We start from the raw sequence: 27,986 nt of genomic DNA, 5'->3' as shown, positions 1-27,986 counted from the left end.
TTGCTTTAGTGGTCACATGCTGAAACTGCCGCCTCTTAGTGCAGTGGGAGGCGGCTGGTTTGAGAAGAGGTTCATAATAAAGCGTTTGAATGAGCACCAGTAACACAGTATTACACAATATATCAGCTCTCAATAGATTAGCAGTGCTTTTTTTAGTTGACTTCATATGGTCACAAAAAATGAATGTTATTCATTATTTACAGTGGTTTCCTCCATTTTAAGTTAGACATGTAGTAAAAATAAACAGACACGCTTCCATCTCGCATAAATGCAGTACAATAGATGTCATTTGATCAATGGATGAAAACATTTGATAACAAATGACAAAGAATATATGTATGTGAAGGGAACACCTTACGGTATTTATATATACTGCATAAATAAAAGTAAAAGTATCTGATCTGTGCAGTAACAACTTTACAATACTTAAAATATATGAACACAGTCCTGTATGGGCTTCTACAGTACTTACACTGATGAGCATTAGTCATTATAATAGCATCCACTCTGAGTGATTTATATACTATCCCTGGTGTTATTTGCACATATAAAACAGACAATAAGAACACAGACAGAAGTTATTGGCATTGTCCTCCATTTAACTTGAGTATTGTCACTGAACACAAGTTAGAAGAAGTGCCAGAGCCACATCTTTCACAGTAACACGGTCAGAAGACCACACACATTTAGTTGGACCTGCAAAGTAGTTTGGCACAGAAAGATGACTAGATACACTATCTGTGCTATTTTTTGCATGTTCTGGATAGCTTTATTGTAAGTAATGTCATGTGGTGTTTCTGGTGCAAAGTGTTGTGCTGTATCGATTGCACTCAAGGTCAGAAAAGATTACTACAGCCACATACTGTATATAAAACTTCCACCAAGAGTCTCTTCTATTTGGTGAATTTATTGCATGCGATGGGTACAGTATTCTTTATTGAACAAGATTTTTTTTAAATGACCAAAAGGCTGATTTGAGAGCTGAAAAGTTGAATGGTATATGCAATTTATATTGTATTATTAATTGTGGAAGCCAGTTGTGTAGGCAATGTGGAAGGGCTGCTTGTGTACAAATTCTGTGTGGTACAGCTAAATAATTTCCTATCTAATATACATGGTGAGTGGACTACACCCAATACTTAGGTCAACTTGGGACAGTTAATAATTTTAAGATAGGTTTTTTTGCATAGAATTCTGAGAAATAATGGTTATCAGGTGGATGACCAAATATTTACACCAAAGCAATATTGGTGCAAAAAAATATAATAAATTTGACCCTCTTGTGTGGCAGCGTTTCTTTCTACCAGTGTGGATAAAGAGTGGTGTGGTATGAAGGACAGAATGGAAACCAGTCAAAAGAATCTCTTATGGAGCTGAAAAACAGTGAGGTATAATGTACTTATGTTCTGCAATGTTGTGCATTATCTATGGAATGTCTTTACGAATTTACTTACATGTAAGTGTTTGTGTCTGTGAGTCAGTGCACTTGCTAATGTGCGATGTGTGACTCTGTGTTGAGCAATCCTCAGGCAGAAGCATCAGTTGCAGCTGTTGAAATTCATCAGGGCTTTTTTGTTCTCTCGTCTCTAAACAATTCCAAAAAAATGCTTTTCTTTTCTTTTTTCTGGCACAGCAGTCTTATTTGTAATGAACTGTTAGGTCTGCTTGTGCTCTCCGGGTTGAATGATGGTAAGGTTTGTTTATGTGGGATATTGAAAACACATTCATTTACTTTGAATCAGTAGTCACAATTACTTGTCTTAAATAAAAAAAAATTAAAAGAAATTAAAAAAACGGTATTTGATCCTTGAAGGAGCCACAGAGCTTCATTCACTTATCAGTTACAGTTCTGAAATAATCAACACCTTCACTCTGAATCAGGGCTGATCTTCGCAATGAATCTTGGAACCACTGACCACAGTGTCAGCCTGACTGCTATGTGGAGAAAAGCTGGAACGCAGCGCCCTCAGTGCTGATTTTCATTGGGTTTCATCAGCTTGTCTCAAGTTGCTGTGGGTCTTCTTCCTGGTTGCTGCCATCAGGAAGTTGTTTGCTCCAGTAGGTGCACTGATCAAAGGTGTCAGAGCAGGGTAAGTCTGCTTCCTCATCTCGAGCTAGGACTGGGAAGTCATGGTCGACCATCTCACACAGACGCCCAAAGCTGAAAGCGAGACACAGAGTTTTACAGACTTTAACCAGTATTCAGACAGTCAAACATCTGTATACACACGTTTCCAGAGTCAGACCACAGGGATGAAAATCAAGTGAAACAGAGAATATAGCTTACGAGGAGATATTGGTTTTGGCATGCTCCTGTATCAGCTCCCCTTTGGGATTGACAGTGAAAATCCTGTTCAGAGGCACACCCACCTCCTTATAGGAATACACATCCTGAAATCACACATACACAAACAATCAGCATCACTACCAAAAGCACCAAAGGTGCCAACACTATACAATCGTGACAAGGCAGAAATATGAAGTGATTTCACCTAATGGACACAAATAATTACTATTATCACAGAAATGACAACATTTTCCTTATGAAAAAAACAAAAAACAACGTAATCCTCTTGTTACAGAGAAAGTGCATGCTTGTTTCTGTTCATGTGCAGCAGTCTCACCGTGGCTCTGTTGCCAAAAGCAGCGTAGAATGGTTCCGTGTTGGGGTAGAACAGGTGCTTTATGTCTGTGAGACACTCAATCTTGAACTTCTCAGGTTTCTTCTCAATCACTTCCCTACACATCACGGAATGACATTAAACGTTTTACACCTCCACTGGGAAAGAGGTCAAAGTTTCCCATGCAGTTGGGGTTTTGAAATTAATTAATTAGCAAACAGATGAAAGACTGAGAGAAATAAAAGCATGACAATTCCTAAAATTGACAGTACAAAATTTGCATATGACAAGTCATCACTACATATATATATATATATATATTGATATATTGATATATTGATATATTGATATATTGTATATACGAATACTGTAGATTAGACAAAAAATGCATCTAGCCTATTGCTATAACACTACATATTTGCCATTACCTTGTAGCTGCTCCTGATAAAAAACATGTATGAATAACAAATTAAATTAACTTTTATTCAATATTGTTAAATATTTTCATTTTTTTATGATTTCAAGGCCATACTAATTACTCCAATGTAGAATATTTGTACATGTGGTGTGTGTCTGACCTGTGCAAGGCAGAAAAAAGACTGCTGGGGCTAAGCAGCACTGGGCCCATTGGCAGCATGGTTCCCCTCTCATTGACCCAGTGCAGGTAGCCTCGTGTCATATCAGCCATGCCAATGGCCCTCGCCGAGCAGTACATGAATTTATATCCATTTCTGTAACAGAGAGACACACACACAGAGAGCGTGTACTTAGCTGTGCGCTGTGATTTAAATAAAGAATCATTAGAATAACATTACATGTATTTCAGTTAAAGTAAAATAAACAATGAGATAAACAAATAAGTTTGACATTTGTATTATAAAAGCTGATTAAATCAGATTTCTTTGGTTTAACAATTGCATTCTGTACACCATGTGCAGATTGTAAGGCAGCACTCACTGGCTGACTTTGTGGTAGAGCCGTGCAATACCCTGGTGGGTCCAGTCTTTACCCAGTGTGGGGAGGATGTGACCCAGGGTGTCTGACCTACAGCGCGACACAAGCCAGGCAACATCATACAATTAATACAGATACACTTAATTCATGCAAATAGACACACCAAATCTGTGAAAAATCTGACATCTACTGGTAAAGGTTGAAACTGAACTGTCTTCTGTAATAGGCTGGTTTGTGAATTTCCCATTGGCTAATAACAGTGACAGCGAGACTGCCATGCAACTGCCTTGCTTTCCTTTACCTGGTGATGGTTCCATCTATATCGGAGATGACTATCTTGTCATCCCAGCTCCAAAGATAGATTGTTCCATTGCAGCGGCAGGTGCCCTGATACTGAGTGGTGACACTGAACACCACATCATTCGGACCCTCCTTCAACTGCAGGCTAGCCTGTAAACCATACACGCACGCACAGACAAACACACAAAGGTTGAAAGGACGGTTAAAAATGTTTTCTAACAGGATTCTCATATACTCCAGATAAATTGCATGCAATGACACAACTATGTATGGGTTATTCCTTTAAACAAAATGTGAGAATAAAACCCTTAATTTAAAGATACACTAAATGTCACCAACTATCTATCTTCAGAGACTGGTCCACGGGAAACAATGTATCCATGTTTGTTATCAAAGTAATGTATGTACTTTGTCCACCTTCTTGCTTTATCATAGTGTGCAATATATGAGTCACTATAGAGCTTCAAAGCTGCCATAAACTAACTTGTGTGCATGTTTCTTTCCCTGTTAAGGTCAATAAAAACAACTGTAGCAACACGTACCAGTTGCTCTGAGGTGAGCCGAAGAGTCTTCTTATAACAGATGCTCCCAGAAGTCATAAGGGGCTCTGACTGGCAGGATCCTGATGCCTGATTGGACAATATGTTGTCCTCATCACTAGAGGATGACTCATCCTTCATCCTGAAAAATCAAAGACAACTAATTTGGTGAAACTATGAAAACAGATTAAAATGTGAGTGTTGAGAGAGAAATTTGGTGATTTAAAGCATAAAATAAATCACCTGTTCAGTGAGGGCATAGTGAGTGAGTTCTCTCCACAGTTTCCTGCATCTGTCACTGAATCCTGAAGTGCCCAAAGTTCAAAGGTCACAACAGGCCTAATCAACTTAAGAAGTGTTGCATGTGTTGATGTGAGGAAGAAATATGGCTCCCAGCCTTTGCCTCCTATCATTTCCCCCCTCTGACATTATTTACTGTGTAGATAATAAAGGCTAAGGACTATATTAAAAAAAAAAATCTCACCAACAATGTGTGTATCTCTGTACTTACTGATTTGGAGTCACTGTTCCGGCTCCTCCATGAGAACCACCAGCGTCCTCCTTTCTTTGGCATCTTCTCCTTCATGATGTTCTCCACTGAGGCCTAGGGACAACCGTGCACATACAACTCAAAAATGACTGAAAAAGTAACTGAAAATTGACCGGAGAAACTCAAAACAAAGTGAAGCAGAAAATACAGGTAAACCAATGACCAGAAAGCACACCAAAAAATACAAAAGTAAAAATAACAAACAGCACAAACCTAAATCACCGAAATAAAGGCAGTTACAACTGGAAATTCAATGGCACACAAACAAAGAGCAAAGGATGCAAAGTAAAACCTAAAAGGACAAGACTTCTGAAGATTGTGACTGGATGGCAGTGGAGGGAAATGCAGCAAGACACAGCACAAAGAGGAGGAGAGAGACATGGTTGACAATGGTGGGAAATGATGGCAAAACAAACAGACAGACAGACAAACAGACAAACAAACAAAGACATGCCCTGACAAACACCCAAGCAAAGCAAGAAAACACCATACAGGTTGGGAAGAGCTGGAGCCAAACAGACCAGGGAGGCAGTATGAGAAGAGGCCAAAAGCAGAAAACACGTAACTCAAACACCAACACTTAGTACACCCAAAATCGGATGGATGGTGGTTGAAAGAAAATTTGTAAATAAAAGGGAAAAAAGGACATGACATTATTAAAGTGTTAGGAAAACAGTTAGATTTCAAGCCATATTTTACTGATATAAAATTAGCAGCTTTGATGCGAACTTCCCCATTACTGGCATATCAGACAATCCACAACAATACTGTCAGCTTTGTCCAAATATCTAACTGTACAACAGTAACTGAAATGATTGAATATTGATTATTATGAGAGCCAGACACAAATGTGAACAGTAGCATTTGGTCAACTTTTTCATGAAATAATGAGAAGAGGCTGGCATGTGACAGCACTGTAGTGACACATCAGATTAGGGATAATTATTAATTGCAAAATGCTGGGAGTGCACAGGAGAACGTGATGCAGGGGGTTGCAGAACACTAAAAGAAACCAAACATCACCTAACAAATATGATAATAAAGTCAAATTAAATAATTTAAAAACATAATATAGTTATTTTTTAATTTTAACTTTACCCTGGAGGACATGTATGTTGTAGCAAGTGATTCATTTTAATCCCACAATAGAAAAGAGTAGATCAAAGAATGTAAAAAAAAGAGCTGTGATGAAAGACTAAAACAACATGAAACAAAAAAAACATATCCATTTACTTTAATGGAGAGAGCTCCATTGCACATGATATAAGCTGTCACACAGGGCAGGTTTAAGCGTTATTGACAAATGGTCATGGTTCATGCTATACTAAACTTCTACTTAAATACATTTCATAGAGAAATATTGTACATTTTACTCCACTGCAGTTACCTGACAGCTGTAGTAACGGCTTACTTTGCAGATTCAGATTTTACATTAAAAAAACAGTAACAAATGAGATGCCATCTGGGATTAATAAAGTGTGTCTTCTTCTTTCTTCTTAATTTTATAGATTCAACTACCCAGTAGTATGTAAAGTACTACAACATGAAAGTTCCTGCTTACACAGTAATACATCAGAAATAATAGTTCAGTAATATAATATATAATAATTTACAACTGAGAGAGTCCATTCTATTGCATAATGAGTACTTTTACTTTTGATACTTTAGTTACACCTCGATGACAATACTGGCTACTTTCCCTTAAAGGAGACACATCATGCTCATTTTCTGGTTCATACTTGTATTTTGGATTTCCACTAGAACATGTTTACATGCTTTAATGTTCAAAAAACACATTATTTTTTCTGTCTGTCTGAATATACCTGTATTCACCTGTCTGCCTAAATGTTGGAAGCGCTCAGTTTTAGCGCCTGTCTCTTTGAGCCCCCCTGCTTTATTGTGGGATGGTAGGCACTCCAGATACACAAATGTAGATACGTAGATAGATGGACTTTATTGATCCCAAACTGGGGAATTACTGTGTTACAGGACACAGCAAATGTATGTTTTTCATGATATGCTCCCTTTAAATAAATCTGACTCTGATATATGTGTCACTGAGGTAGTCTTACCTGCGGCAGTGGTTTCTGATAGACCTGCATGGCCAACATAACAGGAGCTGCTGTGTTCCAGTTGTAGTACCTACAACAGATGACAGAGAGAGCTATAAGCGCTACTTTACACCTCAGACTTCTAGCTGACCAAGACAGCTGATAGATTTGATTTTAAAGGACTCCTGTGATGCTTATTCACTTGCTTGCGTGGGTGATGAGAAGATCAATATCACTCTCATGTATGCACGTTAAATATGAAGCAGAGTAACTTCCAGGAAGTTTATGCGACCAGCCAAGAAATAGTATGGCACATATTTTGACACATTTATATAGATTTAAACAAATGAGAGAAGTTAATCAGACAATTTAAGACAGAGGGAAGCTCACTGTCTCCTCCTGTTTCCAGTCATTGTGCTAAACTATGCTATCCAGCTGCTAACTTCATATTTGCTGTACAGACATTAGAGAGGTATCGATCCTCTCATCTAACTTAAGGCAATGTCAAACTATTCCTTTGAAAGCTACCTTTTTTGCAGCATGGTGCTACATGTCTAAATGTGTATCACACTATGGTATTGAATATAGTATAGCAGTACATACTTGTTTCCTATCTTGACAACCAGGTTAGGGTCATCGATAATCGAAGGGTTTTCAGAAAACTGCTGGTAGGAAATTGCCCTCTCCTTGAACTGCTCTGTGGCATGAAACACACACACACGCACACACACACACACACACACACACACACACACACACACACACACACACACACACACACACACACACACACACACACACACACAGACACACACACACACAGTACATACAGAGGTAAGAACACAAACAGATTGAAAGACATGTTTTACTGTAAAATAAAGAAGAGGTAAGAAGTTAGAATTGAACAACATTGTAACCTTATGTTTTGTCCTTCTGTCATTGCCTCCTTGCACATTCCTCATCCTACCTCTTGTGATCTCCGTGTTGTCAGTAAGTCCTCCGCACAAAGAGATAGCAACATGAGGCAGGTCCCCTACTTGGTCGGACAAACTGTCTACGCCGCTGTCCATCCCACTGCTTCCCACTGGGGACTGATTAGCGCTCCGCACTCCCATCATCATCAGCATCTCAGAGTCCCCTCTCATTGAGCTACTGCCTCCGTCACTGAGAAGCGAGAGAAACACCCACGCTCTAACACACATACATCACTAAAAAATATTGTTGTGATGGTGTAGGTCAAATAAACGCTAGCCTAAAGTGCCTTAAAGTACCTAAAAAGTTTTGAAAAGCATGTTCACATCAGCCACCACACGTATTGAACTTACTTTACTGTAACAGTTAATTACTTCAAGTATTTGCAATAAGACGCAGCCTGAAAAAAACTCATCTGCTCATACTGCACCATGGCCCATAAAAAAACTCTCTCTATCTCCTATTGCCTCTGAATGCACTTAGCATATTTTATGTATTTGCATGATTCTTGCACTTTTTGGGGTTGCACCCACATAGTTGAATGAACTCATTGTGAGTCGCTTTGGTTAAAAGCATCAGCAAAATAAATGTAATGTAATGCAATCATGCAGTGATGGTAAGCTAAAGCCCCAAAATCACAAATAATAGTCCAAAAGTTGATTGATGACTTCTGAAAACCAAGACACAAATAAGTCTTCATAATTCTTTAGAATCCTGCCGACTACCTCCGTGGTGGCTGCCAGAGGGGGAATTAAACCACATGAAAGCCTTCTATGCATTAGGTGTGTGTATTTGGGTTGGAGTATATTTTGCACTCATATGAAGGCATGCATCAACATGTTCAGTACATGTATATTTTTGTTACTGAACCTTTTAGGGAAGTAGAGAGCAGCTACTTCAGGCTCCAGTTCTGTAATGTCATCAAGGTATATCCCATCAGCACCAAGGTGTTGGCTTCTCTTTTCTAATAAGAGACAATATCACACATCATCAGTAACAGTAGCGTGATAATGAAGCATATAGACGCTTTGAGTTGAAGAAATTCCTTTGTATTGTTTGGGATAGAGCAGTAATACCTTTCCTCTTGGATGGTGAATCAGTTCTTTTGATGGGACTTCCTCCATTCCCACCTTCGTCAAGATGATCAAGAAGAATCCTGGGAGACACTGGGCAGGCTGTTAAGCCCTCCATCTCTGCACACGATGGCCCAACACTTTCCAACTCTCTCCCTATGGAACAAAAACAGTAAAGAATCAACTAATGCATAAAAAACAAACTCATGGGACAACAGGATATACTGATACATAATCTTCCACAAGGATTTTGCATTTCTACAATTCAATTAATTTACCATTTAAATTAAGCTGTCCTGTTGGTTTATGATTCATCCATAATACCATATACCGACCATGCTCACCTCCAGCCCTGTCTCCAGTCTTAGTGGTTAGTCCGACCCTGCCTCCATTTTTGCTTTCTTCAGTGTCCTTGTCCCCACCATGAGCAGCGGTCTCCCCAGCATAGAGAGTGAGTGAGGGGGGTCCAGTGTCACTAATGGCTCTGAAGTGAGTTTTGGCAGACACCGGGATGGAGACTGCTGTGGCAGGGTCCTGCTTCTGCTGGGAAGTCAGGAAGGATGGCTATGAAAGAGAGAGAGATCAAACTTGTTACACACTTTTTTTCTACCCTTACATTCCTTATCTCCATTGTTTTTCTAAATCTGAACATGTAAGCAGGTGTAGAGTGGCTGCAGTGTGTGTGTGTGTGTGTGTGTGTGTGTGTGTGTGTGTGTGTGTGTGTGTGTGTGTGTGTGTGTGTGTGTGTGTGTGTGTGTGTGTGTGTGTGTGCAGATACCTGGGCAGCCTGTGGCAGCTCCCCCCAGGTCCACAACATCTCAGGGTTGTCTTTGTTCGGATGATTGGTTAGCTCTGAGTCACTCTTCGGTGTTGATGACCTAGAATTGTCGGGGCTGCTGGGAAAGTGAAAGACACTTATATTTTTTTTGAAGAAAGTACATTTAACATACATTATAAACTTCAAAATACTAGAATAAAATAAAGCAGAAATTCTAATGTAATGATATGTTAACTGTGAGAGTAAAATTGAAGGTGATACCTAACAGGGCAGGAGAAGTGAGAAGTCTGCTGAGGACAGGAGATAGACAGAGCACAGTGTGGAGGGATGGAGAGAGTCTCCTTAACCACTTGACTACAGGAAGATAAAAAGACGCAGGAAGACAGACAAAAACAGAAAAAGAAATGAGGAGCGGGAAAGAGAGTGAGAGACAGTCAAAAAGGCGTTGTACAATATGAACAAAATAAAAAAGAAGTCAATAAAGGTTAAGACGAATTTACTATACAGTTAAACAAGACAAGAATAAGTTAATCATAAAGTGTGTATCTGTGTGTGTTTTGTGTCAAAGTAATACCTCTGTGAACGGATCCAATTAGTGCTGGGGTGTGTGTGCGTGTTGGCTGTAGACCCCTGATCACCAAACACAGGCCTGAACACAAACACACACACATGCACATTATTTCACAACCTGTGCACACACCATACTTTATAAATACAGTGTCTCTGCAAGTCCAAATAAAGTAAAACAAGAGATTTGTTTAACCTCATACAAATATCCTGAGGTGCTTTCAAACCCCAATAATAGTCTTTAGGTTTATCTCATCCTTACTTTGGAAAACTACGTTTGCAGCCTGTTTGACGAAACCACACGTAGTACGGTATTAAGCATGACATGAGGCAGACGCACATTCTTTCTTGTCTTTAAGGGTTTCGGAAAATTTCCGGCCATAACATGTGGTTAACTTCCTTAAAAAAAGAGCCATTATTTCAAAGGAACAGAGAAACCGTGGGAACGACAAATCCCTGGAGCGCTTCCCACAAACATAGCTGGTTTTCAAAGGGCTTTACACACATACGTAAACACAAACATGCACACACATGCAGACTCACCCATTAATTCTCATCCCCCTTAAAGCAACATTAGAGAACTTTTCCCGCTTCTGTCCCCCTACACAGGTTGGAAGCGGAATTGTCCATTACATTACATTGTCCAGTTCATTCGAACTACAGATCTGCTACTCGATCTGGCAAACTTGCATAATGTAATGTAATGGACAATTCCGCTTCCAACCTGTAGGGGGACCGAAGCGGGAAAAGCTCTCTAGTGTTGCTTTAAGTTGTTCCTAAGAATTTAATTTGAGCCATTGAAATGATTTTACCGAATTGAGACAGAAGCGGCATAAAACTGGTTCAAAAGGCCCTGAAAACATATTTTCTCAATCAGGTTATTTCTATGATAATTCACTGGTTTGACGTGGGCAGCTCAGTAGAGAAAGGTAATGTCACATTATTTGGATTTAGCAACAATTAGAATCAGTTGACAGTTGATGGGTTGTTTGGTCACGGTCAATCAAATCTGAACAAATACAACCCACACAGTCCCAATGAAGCAGGTTGGCTGTTTTTTTGTGTGTTAAACACAATTTTTTCAACTTTGATTGTTGTTTTTTAGTCATGAATATGTAATGTTACAGAGAATAGCTTTAGTTTTTAGTCATCAAGTTTTCAAGGGCTATAAGAGGCACAGATGTTGGGCTGACATTTTATTGTGATACAATTCTTAGTTATAATTAAAGCATAAATTCATCAAAACTAATTGTCTACAGCAATGCTAGCGGCTCTGTGAGGCTGTACTTAGGGCTCAAAGCTAATGTGAACATGCTTACATGCTCACAATTACAATGCTAGCATGCTGATGTTCAGTAGATATAACATTATAACAATGTTCACTATTTCAGTTTAGCATGTTAGTGTACTAACCTTCCATAATTAGCACTAAACATAAAGTACAGCTGAGGCTATAGATGACATATCATGAGTTTTGTTGGTACCAATATTTTGTTATAAACCTGATGACGGTGCTAGACAATTAGTGAGGGTATCACCAAAGTCATCGCAACACATCCTAAGGGGGACATTTTTTTTCTTCACAAAATGGGATGAAATCCATCTAAAAAGCTGTTGAGATATTTCAATCTGGACCAAAGTGGTCGACATTGATATCCACGGAGCCATAAGGCTATAAATGGACAAATTACAATTTCAGCATTATCAGAATGTCCTTAGTTTACATGTGATTTTTTGTTGTATTTCTATTCATCTCATCCATTGGGTGCATTTTAGGCCTTTTTGACAGGACAGATGAAGACATGAAAGGGGAGAGAGAGGGGGGAATGACATGCAGCAAAGGGAAGCAGGTCAGAGTCAAACCTGCGACCGCTGGGTCGAGGAGTAAACCTCCACGCCCGCTCTACCAACTGAGCTGCTTAGATCGCTGCTAACCACTTACACACTCACTCACTCATGCATGAAAAACAAACAGACATACACACACTCTCTCCACTGGAGAGAAATGTAAATGGGAAATCTATTTAGCAGTGTTTCATCTGCCTGACAAACAACATTGTAACTGCTGACGAAGTTGTCTCTCTCTCTCTCTCTCTCTCTCTCTCTCTCTCTCTCTCTCTCACACACACACACACACACACACACACACACACACACACACACACACATCAACCAAATGATATTCAACGATCTACAACAACAATTTAAAACAGACAGAGACAAAAACCCACAAGCTGTTGGCTCAGAAATACTGGAAATACTATACTGTATACTAAGGTAATTAGTATTTTCCGTCCTAAAATCCTAAAATGTTAAACATACAATAACATAATATATTATGCACACAGACATACACACCTGCTTTCACCCTCTCTCTCTTCATCCGAGCTCAAGTCAATAGTAAACATGTCCTGGTCCTCCGAGAACTCTTCCCCGCTCTCCTCTCTCCTCCCTCCTCCTCCGCTGCCTGCCTCTGGCCGTGCCTTCCTCCTCCTCTTCCTCCTCTTCTTGATCATTACGCTATCACTTTGCTGCAGTCCCAGGCTCTGGACAGGAAGTGAGCTGCACAGGATGGTGTCTATATGATGTGATAAAAACTGTTAAAAAAATCACACACGTTTTTACAAATTCAAAAATATTCTTTGCTCAACAGGGCCTACCATGGTGACGAGAACTGCCCCTGCCTAGCTGGGACTCCATTAACTCTGCCCCCATTGACATGATGGGTGAGGTTGCTAGGTAGGACGGAACTATTTCCTGTCAACACAGAAACATGACATGATTATATGAGGTAATCGATATGATAAGAAAATCATGATTAACTTCCTACTTGAACTGAAATGTACAGTATTAGAAGTAAAATAGTTGGTAATTTGGAATGGAATCATGTGGGAAAGTGGGTGCTAAGACATGAAGTGGGGTGGATCTAAAGACTCTACAGCCATGCTCTGTGAGGCAGTAGTTAGGTGCAGCGGTGCTTTAAACTAAATGCTAACCCTAGTATGGCAACATGCTCACATTGACAATGCTAACATATGTTTAGCAGACATAATGTTTACCATCTTAGTTTAGTGTGTTAGCATTTGCTAATTAACACACAACACCAAGTAAATATTCAAGTGAAACTTTAAAGGAAAATATTTTAAAAAATTCAGATAGATGAAAAGTCAAGGGATCACCAAAATCATTAGGCTTCATTCCCTGCGGAACGTGAACCAAATTTCATTCCAATCCATCTAATGTTAGTAGCTGTTGAGAAACAAGCTAAACAAGGCTAAACAAGGCTAAACGAGAATGCTAGTGGCTCTGTAAAGCTGTACTTTTAGACACAGCTGAGCGTTGCTTTGAGCTTACTGCTAATGTAAACATACTAACGACAATGCTGATTCTAACATTTGCTAATGAGCACTAAACACAAAGTAGCCTACTAGGCTGATGGGAATGTCATTAATTTTTCCGTTACCAATATTTTGATATATTTGTCACCAAAGTGATTACAATCACTATTTTTATATTACTATCCTGAGGGAAACATGAGTGTGTCCCTTATTTCATGGCAATCTATTGAATAGTTGTTGAGAAATTTTGCTTAAAACCACAAATGTCAAAGTGCTGTTGCCGCTGGATTAATGTCCACACAATTTCAATGCAATCCATGTAATAGCTGTTGAGATATTTCAGTCCAGAACAAAGTGGTTTGCCAACCAACAGATATCGCCAGTCTAAAAAATGCATTGTGTTATACCACAAAAACACACTATTGGGGAGTAGAAACTGAGTGTTGCTGATTGATGAGACAGATTTTTTTTTCCATAATCTGGTGGGAATTTGGGTTTGAGATTAGTAAAATCACACAGATTTGCTCATCACAGTCTCACCACAATGGCTATGCCAGAAAGAGAAAGAGACACACAGAGATAGCGAGGGAAAGATAGAGAGATGACGCAAAGAGTGCAGACTGACACATGCCTTGCAGTGCACGTGTCATGACACAGTCCAACACAGCCCGATTCTTTTTGATGGGAGAGAAAAAGGGACAGTGCTCAGGATGTGCACTATATCAAGTCACAGCTCATCTGCTCAGAGCTCTAAACATCCACCCCCAAAGCACTTTTAATTAATTTAAATGCTTTTGGATTGCTTCATTCTCAATCTATTAGCTAATATATTACATAACTTGCTATCGAAGCTAGATGTAATATTTCTGTGCATATTATTTTCTGAATCTACCTGCATCAAGGTAATATGTTACATGAATGAATCATTTTTTCAGAGGGTCTATCTTTTGAGACAAACCCACTTCACCCATGAAGCAGACCAACAATAAAGTGTTTGTTTATACACTACAAAAACTAGATGACATGATGTAATAACTGAGATTGGTCTCACTGAAATGGAAGTTGGTTGTACAGTGAATAGTTTAGATAAACATGAAAACAATTACACTTAATATTCAGTTTTCCCTTGCAAGGCATTTTAACGTAACCACATCAAGATAAAGATAAATTACATCATGTGTGTTTCATAACCACAGCTATTTAAAGATTCCTGATTGTTTAGCCTGAAGATTAATTTCTGCTGGAACATCCTGTGCGGGATCTATTTGCCAATACTCAAGCCCCAACAAATCCTCATATTTTACTTTACCTCCTGATGAACCGAGAGGGAGAGAGTAGAGGGGGGTAGTGAGGCACAGAACATTTGGCTTGATGCCAAATAGTTCCTCAAAAATGTTGTTGATCTTTTTCCGTTTGAAGTCGCTAGGATGATAACTTAGACCGTTACTGAAAGGCGGAACAAAAACACTGACGGAAGATAAATCATTCAAAACTGCAACAGACCATGCTATGGCAATCCTCAAGCTGCCATATCTGAGAGTGTTTACTCTTGTGTATGTTCCACTGTGCTTTAGTACTGTACAGTATGTATTGTATGTTCTGTATGCCTATCTGGCCTCTGCGTGTCTTGTTTGTCCTGCTCCTATTTCACTATGTGTATGTCTGTCTGACCGTCTCGCCTGTCTTCTCGTCTGTCTGGACAGCACACAGATCAGTGACAGCCAGTTCCTGAGTGCAGTCTGTGTGCAGCCGACTGCAGGGAAGATTCTATAAATAGCCCTCTGGTGGTTTTCCACTCAGTGGAGGAAAAGTTATGTCAAGGGTTGACTGTTGGAGTAAGGCTCCCATACCTTTGACAGAGACAGTAAGTATTAAAACCAATGTAATCGCTCCGATAAGGAATAGGATTTTCTCAGACTACGACATATTCCTCTTAATTCCTAAGTGGGAAACATAGCCAGTTCTCATCATGCTCACCACTCATCCTTGTTTCCTTCAAACGAGTGCTCCCCCTCATGCCCCTGACCCTCCAACATCCCAATAAATCACTTTACAGAATCAGTTGTCAAAACAAAAGGAAATGTTCCAAAGTCAGATTGTTTTCTGCTCTATTTGCATTTGTGCTGTACACACTTCCATGTAACATGGATCGATTATGGATGCATGGAAAAGTTTTTAGCCAAGACTTTTGTACTGTTTCTGTATTCTGTATGATACTTCTACTTCTACTTCAGAAGATTGAAGCAAAACAGTGGCAGGGGCGATTCTAGTTTTTTTTTTAAGTAGGGTGGCACAGAGGGAACCAATAATCAGTCAGGGGGGGCCATTGGATTTTATCATAATACAGCATAGTAAATCTGCTTAGAAATATTTCGGGGGAGGGGAGAGGGAGGGGGGGGTGGGGGCGCGCCACCCCGGGCCTCCGCTCTAGACCCGCCCCTGGATGCCCCATGGATTTTATGTTTGCAATGCATAGGAAAACAGCATACAACAAGATGTAGCTCGGTTGTTGTCTGATAGAGAAAAAGAGAAAATTAGGGTTAATTTTTCCACAATGATGCGTGAAAACGATACAAACCGTCCACTGATTGCGTGTCTGTATCTGTTTCTGCCTTCTGTCTGTCCTGATTGTTTATTTCCAGGAAACTAAATTCATGCTGGCCAACAGGATGACACGAGGGGACAGAAGTTCATGTTCCTTCTTGTTATTCATATGTTCATTCTTATATTTCAGCTGACATGCTTAAGTCTTTATCTGCTTTTGTACAAACTCTCAGATCAGCAGATTGTTTTCCAAATGTCACACCAAATGCCAATTTGGTTGTATAGCCAGACTGCTGTTGAAAATGTCTAACATTATAATATCTTATTTCTTAGACACATGTATATACACTATATACTTTCCATATATAAACAATAAAACATTCTTAAATGTCAAAACATATTCATCGGTTTACAACCACTGTAAGTTTATTCAACAAAAATGTATGAACAGCTATGCTCTTCATTCCCAGTTCCCAAACTCCCTGAAGTAAAATAGTTTTTATGTGCACTGCATCCCTCTGCCTGGAACCCTCTGGAATTAGACATTAAATTGTAAAAGTTAGTCAATCTGCATGAAATCAAATCCTTATTACAGAAACTTGGTGCTCTCTTCTCTGGCTGCCAATGTTTTTGGGTATTTTAGAATCTTGATATATTAGTCTTACAATCAGGTGTTGATTATTGTTATGGTTATAGACCACTCTATTAGGGGGCCATTCAAAACGCCATTCATGATCGTATTATTACATTTCTGTTTAATTCTGATTTTGTGGCATATTTTCTGTCATCAAGACCAGGACACTCTTTATTTATTTCATAGACCTTCTGTCTGTTTTGATTTTTCAGGCCAAACCTCCCACCGGTACTGTAGCAGCTGTCTGGCAGAACTCAAGTAGTCTCATGTTGCATCTCAGACTACTGGAAAGGAGGGGCAGGATTCTGCCGCCTCTGGGCTTGTCCGACCGGTATAACTAGAGATCTAAACCTGATAACTAACATTACAATGACATGTAATTGCACATTTATCGGCAGATGGTGAAATCAGTTAGAACTACTACTGCGCAAGAATTTAAGCACTGCTTATATTTTAGTTTATCCTGTATGACCTTAATGTCAGATAGTTGTGTTCCGTCCTATATTTTTGTGTGTGTTTATTGACTAGAGTAATGACTCTTGTCAATCATTACTCACCATTCTGTTCTCAGTCTCTTTGACGAAGAAGGCCTCTCCATTCTCTCCCAGCTTCATGTGCAAACTCACCGGCTCGCCATTAATTTCTATGTCCACCTGCAAGACAGAATATTAGTCCTTTAACATGTTTTAAACCTCATTTAATAAAACAACCTTCAATTTGGGATTTTGTGTTGACATGTTTAGTAACTGTTAGTTTTGTAAATAAATGTCCATCTCGTCCAACAGATAGCAATTACTGTATTTTTGTGTGTGATCAGTCCCTTTTAACTTACCCACAACGATGTAGAAATGCACACATACACAGTGATGCATGGGGGTGGTGTATTGCAGTATTGTAATGCACTATTGTTTGATTTTGAGTTAATACAATATGGTTTCTGGCCTGCTGAAATATGTTACTGCGTTGCACATTAAATGTCAACTGAATTGTGCTGCAATGTGAATTTGTCATAAAAAGCTACACTTTTGAATGTTGGGCTTTTACTTAGAAAAGTTTTTTTTTTTACAGAAATAAAAGGCCAGAATACTTCTTCCACAATCGATTCAAACTTGTCATCACCTCTTAGGAATTTATTTTTGCCTTTGCTTTTATGCTGTTGTGAGAACACAAGTGTGAGCAAAAAGTCTCTGAGTACACACAACTAAAATGTGCATGCAGATGAAAAAGAAAGAAAGAAAGATAGTGAAAGCGTGAGTGAGGGATCTCACCACTTTCTCACGGGACCGCAGCACACCCATCTTGCCGAAGCGGACGTGGAAGGGGGAGCACTGCAGTGAGCCATCAGGCTGCCGGACCACGATGACGTCTATACATCCAGACAGTGTTGCAGGGTTGAGTCCCCTGTATAGCTCCTTTACCTGCACAAACACCTGGCCCGCCAACTGACCCACATAGTTCATGGTCTGTAACTGAAGACAGACAGAGAAGGAAAGTGGGAGGGAGAGAGTTTTTGTTGATTACTTTCCCATACAGACGTCTCTAGTTTTTTCTCTTTTGTTGTCCATTAAATTAGGTTTAATTCATCTTTCAGGCCTTTACCATATGCACAGCATCCCACACTGTCAGGACACATGGCATTTAATGGACCTATTGGCTGTCAGGGACCCACAAGAACTCCCTGATACATTCAAATACATTATTTATCCCCTGAGTTCAATTATTGCCCACACACGCCAGCCAACCTTGCAATCTCTGCTGAAAACCTAAACAATGACAGTATTCTTGTGGCGTTGCTGAGCGCGGGTATGTTTGGGGTTGTGATTGGTGTTGGTAGGTGGGTGCATGGATGTCAAAACATTCTGCATTTCTTAAATGGTTTTGATTTCTTTTTTTGGTTGATTCAAAACAAAAATGATCTGGTCTGTACACTCCATCTGGGACGAGAGTAATCATGTGGTGCTGTGCCAGTCTCTCTGATCCAAGCCTCTAATGCTCTCTGTCTAGAATGCCAAACATGGCTCTGGAGAGAGACACAGACAGGGAAAGGCCTTCACTGGGCTGCGAGATGGGTTGTTGTTGTTGATTCAGGGGGCAGGGAGAGAGAATAGTAAGAAAATACAGTCAGCATCCGGGAGAAATCAACCATATTGTTTGTACTAGATGAATACAGTAGATACTTCATGCTTTCATACAAAAACGTAAACATAGAAAGAAAGAGTATTTACAATTGACATGTCGACCTACATTATACACAAGCTAATGGTCCTATGGGAGCAACTGCACGTATGACATCAGTGAAGTACACATTTTTTATACATACATACTGTTGAGTAGCCTACTTTGGAAAATTGTCTAAAGACACTTTATATGTGTTGTGCAATGCAAAAGAATCAATTATGTGTTAAACATGTATCATTATTTATTCAGGAAACGATGTGCCGTTAGTGTTTCTTTAGCTTCAAACCAGGGTGAAAGCGTTGCTTATGTGACACATCAGAATTTGCTAAATGACTTGGACAGAAACCCATTCAAAGGAAAGGGAAGCAAATAACTTATGAGAGAGAATGAAAGGTAAGGAAAAAGAAAGAAAGAAAGAAAGAAAGAAAGAAGAGAGGCAGAAAGAAGAGAGGCAGAAAACAGGAAGGAAATTGAGGGGGAAAAGAAGACAGGAGGAGAGAAGATGCAACGACAAAAAGTGAAATTCTGAAGAAAAATAAAAGAAACAAACAAAAGCAGAGGAAGAAGGTGGACTCTGAAGAAATGGATCGTGTGTCAGTCAGTGTTAAGACGAAAAGATGTGACATCACTGTCTTGTCTGCACAAACTGTCCCTTAAAATCTTCACCTGCGACCTGCTTGTGCTGACTCAGATTCTGGCATCCTCTATCTCTCTGTCATGCCTAGGGGAACAGATGGCTCAATATTTTGGCAGACCATGTGAGAACATTCTAATGATGAGGATGCTTTGTTAACACCCATCAATTACTGGGAATATGAGAATGGGGCCATTCTGCTCGAATCGCCCTCCATAGATATACACTACACACTAAATATATACTGTCACATGTACTTAAAAAGAAACCTATGAATACAGGATTAAACTTAAAAATAACAGTGGTGTCTTTTGGATATGTTGAACTTATCTGTCTTTTGTCAAGGTCAGTCAATCCAAATTACATGAAATATAGTTTCTAACTTAAGTGACATCTAGTTGTGCAGATAGTTTTGTTTTATAGGGACAGTTTATTTCTATATTAAATTTTATACTACAATAGGAGCTAATCCCAATTAAACTGTTCACAATGAGAACCATGGATTATTAACAAAGACACTGTTTCTGGAAAATAAAATGTTTTTCAATGCTATGAATGCAAAAGCAAAATTACCTGCATGCCTACATACCACAGGAGTGAAATGTGTTTGTTGTTTTGTCATTTGGGTAAATTGACACTACATAATCTCTTAGTGTGAATTATTGCGCAAGAACTGGCAGTGGGACTGTTTGATAAAGATTACGCAATGATTTGACCCCTTGGTCTTTTTATTCTTTGTCTCACACAAACAGACATGCACATTTACTTATTCATGGACATGCCACAGACCTGATATCACTGTCTACCTAGACCACGTGCAAACAGATGGGATCATTCATACACACAAGCACACACACGACCTAAGCCTTGTCCACTCTTCTAAGAAATTTCTGTTTACCAGCCAATCACAATGCTTCTCCGTTATGTAATAGCCAATCTAAAGACCACTCACAAGGTCATCAAATGTATTGAGATTTCTGTAGGCTATTGTTTTAGCTACTAAAGAAACAAAACAACAGTAGCCCTAACCCTAACTGCTGTTATTTCTGAGGCGAGGGTGGAATAACACTCGACACCACAGAGGCTTCTTTATTCAATATAAAAAAACTCCCGGTGTCACTACAGCACAGACAGTGAGACCAGACACCCACATACAAACAAAGACAGACAGATGTGACAGATAGGCTGAGGGATTTACAGGCAGATGATGTGAATAATTAGCCAATAATAAATTGAGTGAATGTGACTGGAGGAGCAGCCTGACACATTTCATACAGGCTATATCTAATTTGGTCTGACCTTATTCTCTCTAAATAGACAACAAAAAAAGGAGGAAATGTCGTTTTTGTTTGCATGAAAACGCCTACGTCGAAGCCGTATAACAAACGAGATAAACACGAGGTTTTGTAACTGTAGTATCATGTGTGGCCTGTAAGGCGACATGTAAACATCTGCACACGGGGTGAGGCTCTGCAGTCTGCACCGGAGATTCATTCAGACAGCCGCACATTAGGCAAAACCGACGCTCAAGCCTCTACTCAACAAATAGTACTGAATAAATTGGCTATTATGATGTTTAATATTTCCGTGAGGGCAGATTATTGTACAGTCCAGCAATCCTACTTACATTAGGCTATTTATTGATGTCGCTTTTCGCTCCGGAATCTTACATCCAGATTTTCCACCAAACGTCCCCTGCGGCGTTGGTCCGTTACGTGTCCTCAGTCTTCAGGTCTAACATTGTCGGTAACGCTTTCCTGACAGCTGATCCTCACTTCTCTGCTCGAGGCTGCTTCGCTATGTAAACCGCGGTTATATTATTCCTCCCACCGCCACCGAATTGCAAATACGGAGCGATCCGGTTGGCTGAGCCGGCGCTGACGTCACACAATGTTGACTGAAAATGTCCCTCTTAAAATCAATTAGGCTACCCTATATGTTTTTATATGTTTATTATATTGTGATCTATTATGACTGTATGCTAATGTGATTTTACTAATTCTGTATTTACTATTCTTAATTGGTTTCTATTATTTTATCCATACTACTGTACTCCTGCCCAAGGTATATAAAGGTTTTATAGGATGCAACTAGGCTTTATTAATAGATAATAAATCATTTACTGACTTTTTTAAACCACCTATAACCCCTTTAAAATAACTACTATTGGGTTGCCATGTTGAGGCTGTGTTTATTCTGAACCAACATGACACTTGATTAGGGCTGGGCGATATGGAGAAAATCAAATATCATGATATTTTTTACCAAATACCTCGATATCGAAACCGCAACGATATTGTAGTGTTGACTATTGGTGCTTACACAAATTATTTACACAATGAGAGTTTTGATAAATAATCATCAGTAATGTGGATATAATGACTAAGTGGGTAAAGTATAAATAATAGAACTGTTACAACTGTCTGGTAAGTTCAGACAACGACATGACTTTACTGTAATGCAGCCTTTAAAACCAGCAAAAGACACCACTTCTGCCATATTACGATATCCAAAATCTAAGACGATATCTAATCTCATATCACGATATCGATATAATATCGATATATTGCCCACCTCTACACTTGATCATAGACTGTATAAAACAGCACTTGATCTGTCGTTTACTTTAATTATTAGGAAGACCACTCTAATGGACTGTTTGACCCCTGACCTTCTGGACAAGAGCTGCAGGGCATTTGGTCCACTTATCAAAAGTATTATACATCTACAGCTGCAGACTTGGACCATTACAGTAACAACTCCTTATTAAGGATTTATTATCATTCATAAAATTACTTTTGTTGTTGATTTATTAGAAAGGGAGAAACTCTTGAACCATTATTAATGACTTATTAGTGACTTGGATTTCAATTACTCAGAGAGAAAAACTTCACATCCTAGTTGATATTAATGACTTATAACTGATCTATTAAGCATTTGATCACTATTCATTAACAGTTAAAAAACGTTGTTAGTTAAAACTTGTAAACCCTTTAAAATGTATGCCTTATTAGAAGAAGAAGAAGAAGAAGAAGAAGAAGAAGAAGGATGTATTTTTAGTTCCTCCGATGCTAGCTGTTTTGAGCAGGTGAGATGCTGTAAAGCTGCAGGTTAAAGCAGCTGCTCTGATGTTTTATTTTAGCAGTTTCAACTCTGAAGTTTTGTTTTCATAAGTCTCGCATTGCCAGACCTTCCTCCACAGCGCTGCGGAGGAGGGTTTAATTACAACACAAAGAAAGCGGTAACGGACGTCCGGTAACGGACGTCCGGCCGTAAAGAGTGACATCAGGTGGAATTTCCCGGAAGTCGAACGTCGTGCACATAGACTAGGATTTCATTAATTGTGCAATTCAAGGTGAATGATAAAAAAATATCATCATTCCAATCTTTCGATCTATCGATCCATACATGTAGTGCTGTCAGGCTAAGTGTCAGTAATCAAACAGTGCCATGTTAAATCTGCCCAGTATTGTCCATATTATGTAAACACTAATACAATAATGCAAGTTGAAGCCATAAGATTAAATGAGATCAGTAAAATCTTCCACAGGGATGACACGGTTACTGCTGCGTTGGAGCAGAGGAGACAAGAATAGCAGTGACATTCAGAAGACTTGAAGGCATCTGTAGTTGTGCAACATACTGACTGTGTCCCAGTTTTCAAAATGTTTTCCAAATCAATTATTAGTATGTTTTGATTACCAAATGGCAGACTTCACTTTAGCAAATTAAGAATGTAAAGCTTACGCAGTTTTTAACTAAAAGTAGCAGCACGTTAGACTTATTAAACTGTTCAAATGTAGAAACCACATTAACCACAACTCTGCAACTGCAACATTGTACGCTATCTTTGTGTAATAATATCGTCTTTCAGGAAGTTCCAGTTTGGCCACAATTGAATGGAACTGTTTTGCATTTTGGGAAAAAACACTTATTTGCTTTCTTGCTGATGCTCTTAGAGGAGAAGATCAATGCCACTTTTCATTCAACTCTCAGCAAGAACGCTCAAACTGACAAACTATTTCTAAGTGAGGAAACTATCATTGTTATTTGACACATATTAACACCTAATATCAAGTAATAAGAAGTGTAATGTAAGTACCTACAGTATCTATGTGTTTTTTGTCAGTTCACTCAGTAGTGTAGTTGCTAGAGCTGTGACAATTAAAAATGTTGCTGTAGAATTAATTGTCTCAGAAAAAAATTGTGATTAACAATATTATTGTCTCTTTCAGTCAAATTTAAAAAATTTTAGTTACTTATTACTTTTTTAAACAAATTCAAGTTTTGAATGAATTCCAGGATACATCTTTTGGTTATATCACTGTTATGTGACCCAGATAATGTAATAACACAAGTACACAGCCTATGAAGTAAACGACACCTCTTTATTATCAGAAAGCATTTTTTCTAACTGTATCCCCCCTTGTCATTTTTTATGCTATGAACGTGTATAGGCTCAAGTGCCAACAACTAACAATTTAAATAATAATAAAAATATATAGTCTGACCACTTATATAACTACAATTTGGCGCATATCTACACAAAATCAACAGTGACCAATAATACGCCTTAAGAACTTAGCTAATGTTAGCAATTAATTGTGGTTAAACAAAGAAACTGTGATTATGTAAAAAAAAATTGACAATTAGATAATTATGTTACAATTGTTACAGGCCTAGTAGTTGTCTCATTATGTTGACAGATTAGAAATAGACAGAAAGAAGCCTGAGAAGAATATATTGTCATTGCTAGAGTACTTCTGGCACATATGCATGTATATATTTAAATATGCCCTTTACAGAAATAGAAGAAGGCTGCAGACTGACAGAGATATGGCCACTATAACAGTGAACATCAAGAGATCATGAAAATTGCTGCTGCACAAACAACCAAAACCAGTTCAGTTCCACTATTACAGTAATCAACTTATAGGAAGATTATGTAAGGTGCTATTCCCTGACCTCAGAGTTGAGTTTGGACACAGAGTTTTCACTTTAGAGAGTCTCCCTTGATTGGGTCACACAGTGTTCTTTAGTTGTTGCTTAATGATTCTGAGAACCAGCCCAGCCACTGCCAACAAACAGCCAACTGAGTTCACATCTAACTTCTGCGGCTTCGCTTTGTTTTTCTAGACCTTTTTAAACTTCTTTCAAGGAATGTGAGAGAATGGGTTTTGTGTGAGTGTGTATGTGTGTGTGTGTATGTGTGTGTGTGTGTGTGTGTGTGTATATGTGTATATGTGTTTGTGTGTACGCATAAAGTTCCTGTTACAACATGCCATACAGTTCATGATTTTCTGGATACATTTCTACTGTCACTGGTCTCACACACACACACACACACACACATACACACACACACACACACACACAATAAGCACCAGGCAGCCGGAGAGGGAACAAGGAAACACGTGTTGAGTTTTCTAAGAACTGAGCCATTCACCAGGGAGCAACAAGTAGCCAACTAGAGGCGAAGAGGGAGGGGAGAGACAGACAGAGAGAATATGGAGATAGAAGAGTAGGAAAAAAAGTGAATTTGCCGATTTTTAATGTTTGTGCGGATGTTTGATTGAGAGAGAAAAAGTTAGAGGTGTGACGAAAGAGAATAACTGCTTTATTTACTCCTGTGCAGGTAGGTTTACTGAGGCTTTGGTGCGCAAATTAATTTTCAGTAAAAGTAAACAGCAATTTATATTTATATTCAAAGTCCTAAAAGTCTATTGTGGATTACGCAACTAATGGATTCATAAATGGATTATCAAAATCATTTTATTTTAATTATCTTCGTCTACTTTCTCTTTATTTTGTCTCCTGCTTCACTATTTTTTTATTTCTATGCTTCCTAAAAGCTTATTACCATTTAAAGAAATAGTAGAAATAGACATTTTGAGTAATACGGTAGTTACAGTAAATGAGGAGATATATATTGCTGTATTGTTTGAGTGGTAAATACGAAGGAACAGCCAGCAGCCGTTTGGCTAAGCTTCATTTTCTTAAACCGCACTAAAATGTTTAGTGCATCACATCGGCTGCATGTTTTGGAATTCAACAGGGGGATCATTGAATTAAAGAGAAGCACGTTCGAAGGGAACACAACTGTAATATGTGCTCTTCAGGAATTTCATTCATTGCAGCTCATGTGTGGAGAGAGAGGAGGGGAAGAAGGTGGTGTGCTGGGACAGGGGTAGCCTGATCTCTCCCAGGAACTCTCTCTGAGGTCAAGAATACATTCTTTTCATCACCACAGAGACGGGGGTGTTTTCTAGGGGGTAAGGCTGCATGAGCCAATCAGAAAGGCTGCCTGAGCCATACATAGCAACTGAACTATTGAACCCGCCCCCAATGTGGAGTCCTAACCATAGTCCTAACAGGCATGCTTCAGGGTTTGAGAAAAATCTAATTTGGTTGACAGGGCCAGACATGGCTGATTAAAGCTTTCTTATGAATCCTAGAAATGGTGTTATGATCTAAATAAATAATGCTGGAACAAACATCTTCCTTATGATTTATTAGTCAAAGGGCTGTCTATCATTCAGTGTTATTGACCCTCAAAAGGACATTCCTTCCCAACTCTTCACCTATAAAGAGAAAAGTACATGCTGTTCGTGTGGCTCACTAACTGGAATAACAAATTATTTTATATAATGTGGAGTAGTTTTTAGATTCCAAAGGTTATGAGCATCATAAATCTGTCATCATTTTGTCTATACAGTGCATATAGACATTGTTTTATCTTTAGTGACATATACAGGCGGTGGTGAATTTCTTGGAAGCTGGCCTAGCATTCAAGGCTGTGGACAATAAAGGTTTCCAAATTGTATGTGTACTGGACATGCATCATTCAAATTACAGCATGACACGCATTCTGTGATGCACTACCTGACACAACAAAAGGGCTAAAGGAGGAGGAAATGTGGAGGTGCTGCCTGAGCCCACAGAGCCACTTACAGGTCTCTGCATGGTGGGACTGTTATGAAATAGTTTGGCTAGCTGTGGTGTAATATGCTTTTATAAGTACGTGGGCTAGAGGTCATGCGGGGAGATATGAGCTGATGACCTGGCACACAAACAAAAGCTCACATGTTTTAACTTTATGAACCTGCACACACACTGAGAACAGGCTGTAAAGTACAGCATATGGACACAAACAAGCACACTTTCTCTCACAAATACAGATACATAGACATAGACACAGACACACACACACACACACACACACACACACGCACACACAGAATGAGCATGCTATTTCATCAGTGTTTTTAAGGACACAGCCTAGTTTTCTAGGAAAGCAACTGAAGACCCTCTGACCGGTCAGTTGGTCCCTGTTGCTGGTTGTTTTCAGCCTAGGTATTTTAGTCGCTGATACAGTAATGGTGCTTGGAGACGTTTTACGAGTAATAGGATAGTAATGCCTTTAGCAAAATCTAAAATGGTTAGATCAATGAAAATGAAAAAGGACCACTTAACTGCCTAGAAATTACAATTGATGCAGTCTTTCAAATAATGTATTCGGAAATTAACACATTTTGAAGGGGCTGTACTCAATATTCAGAACATTAATATATAACAACAATTTGTTATGTAAATATATAGTGGAGTAATGGTGTCCTGAGCAGAGAATGAAGTCACACTCTCTCACTGTGTGTTGTAATCTGAGCTTCTCTGCGCTTTGTATTGCTAGCTGGTCAACACTTTATTTAGGTTTTGGACTTAAACAATTAACCCAAACAGATTTAAATACACAATTATTATACATAGCCTGCGGTACATATTATTTTGGTTTTGTTACCCAGGACCAGCTGTCGTTGAGGCTGTCATCCTCACTGTGGCTGCTGGAGTCTTGCTCTTCCACGTGGGTCATGGCTCCATGTCTTGACAGATGCAGGTGATGTTTAAGAAAAATCCTACCCTCCTAATTCTGATTAAATCTCTTCAAGATGGTGCAAAAGCTCTCCTGGGTGGTTCTGGATGAGTTCTTTGACTCCTAAATCTGAGAAGTGGATGCTTGTGCGATTTGCAGTGAGTGCTTAAGACTAAATTTATCAACAAGTGTGTTCTGGGAACGGAGTACTTGGAGGAAATCTGAGAGGGTCCGGAGGTGCTGGACCCTACTGCTGCTTCAGTTGCCTGTCTGACACCGGTCTCCACACACACACACACACGCATGCGCGCGCACACACACACACACAAGCACGCACTCACACACACACTGTACACAAAATAGGGGGGAGCATCATCGAATACTGG

General features: G+C 39.2%; 1 protein-coding gene across 4 annotated transcripts; it reads right to left on the bottom strand.

Annotated features, from left to right (window-relative positions):
• Nucleotides 1–3: 3 nt before the first annotated feature.
• lpin1a (lipin 1a) lies at nt 4–27,726 on the bottom strand. 4 transcript variants are annotated; one of them, XM_039794496.1, is made up of 23 exons: nt 27,529–27,725; nt 18,190–18,390; nt 17,479–17,574; nt 13,066–13,162; nt 12,764–12,983; nt 10,413–10,487; nt 10,100–10,192; nt 9,839–9,956; nt 9,405–9,624; nt 9,064–9,216; nt 8,858–8,951; nt 7,983–8,179; nt 7,619–7,712; nt 7,037–7,106; nt 4,926–5,018; nt 4,658–4,719; nt 4,418–4,556; nt 3,877–4,025; nt 3,579–3,665; nt 3,200–3,352; nt 2,625–2,739; nt 2,288–2,391; nt 4–2,161 (listed from the first exon to the last, which is right to left on the bottom strand). In XM_039794496.1, exons 1-23 carry the CDS (start codon nt 27,598–27,600, stop codon nt 1,993–1,995), a joined length of 2,871 nt encoding a protein of 956 aa, XP_039650430.1. In that variant the 5' UTR covers nt 27,601–27,725; the 3' UTR covers nt 4–1,992. The 4 variants fall into 4 exon arrangements, with proteins under 4 accessions (XP_039650430.1, XP_039650431.1, XP_039650432.1 ...); XM_039794497.1 differs by having other exon boundaries at nt 1,993–2,161; nt 9,839–9,953; nt 27,529–27,726; XM_039794498.1 differs by lacking the exon at nt 27,529–27,725 and adding an exon at nt 21,361–21,549 and having other exon boundaries at nt 1,993–2,161.
• Nucleotides 27,727–27,986: the final 260 nt, after the last annotated feature.

The sequence above is a fragment of the Perca fluviatilis genome, chromosome 3 (assembly GCF_010015445.1).
Source record: "Perca fluviatilis chromosome 3, GENO_Pfluv_1.0, whole genome shotgun sequence".
In the NCBI taxonomy this organism is placed as follows: Eukaryota; Metazoa; Chordata; class Actinopteri; order Perciformes; family Percidae; genus Perca; species Perca fluviatilis.
Note: the sequence above shows the minus strand (reverse complement) of the source record. Positions and strands in the feature narration are given on the sequence as shown.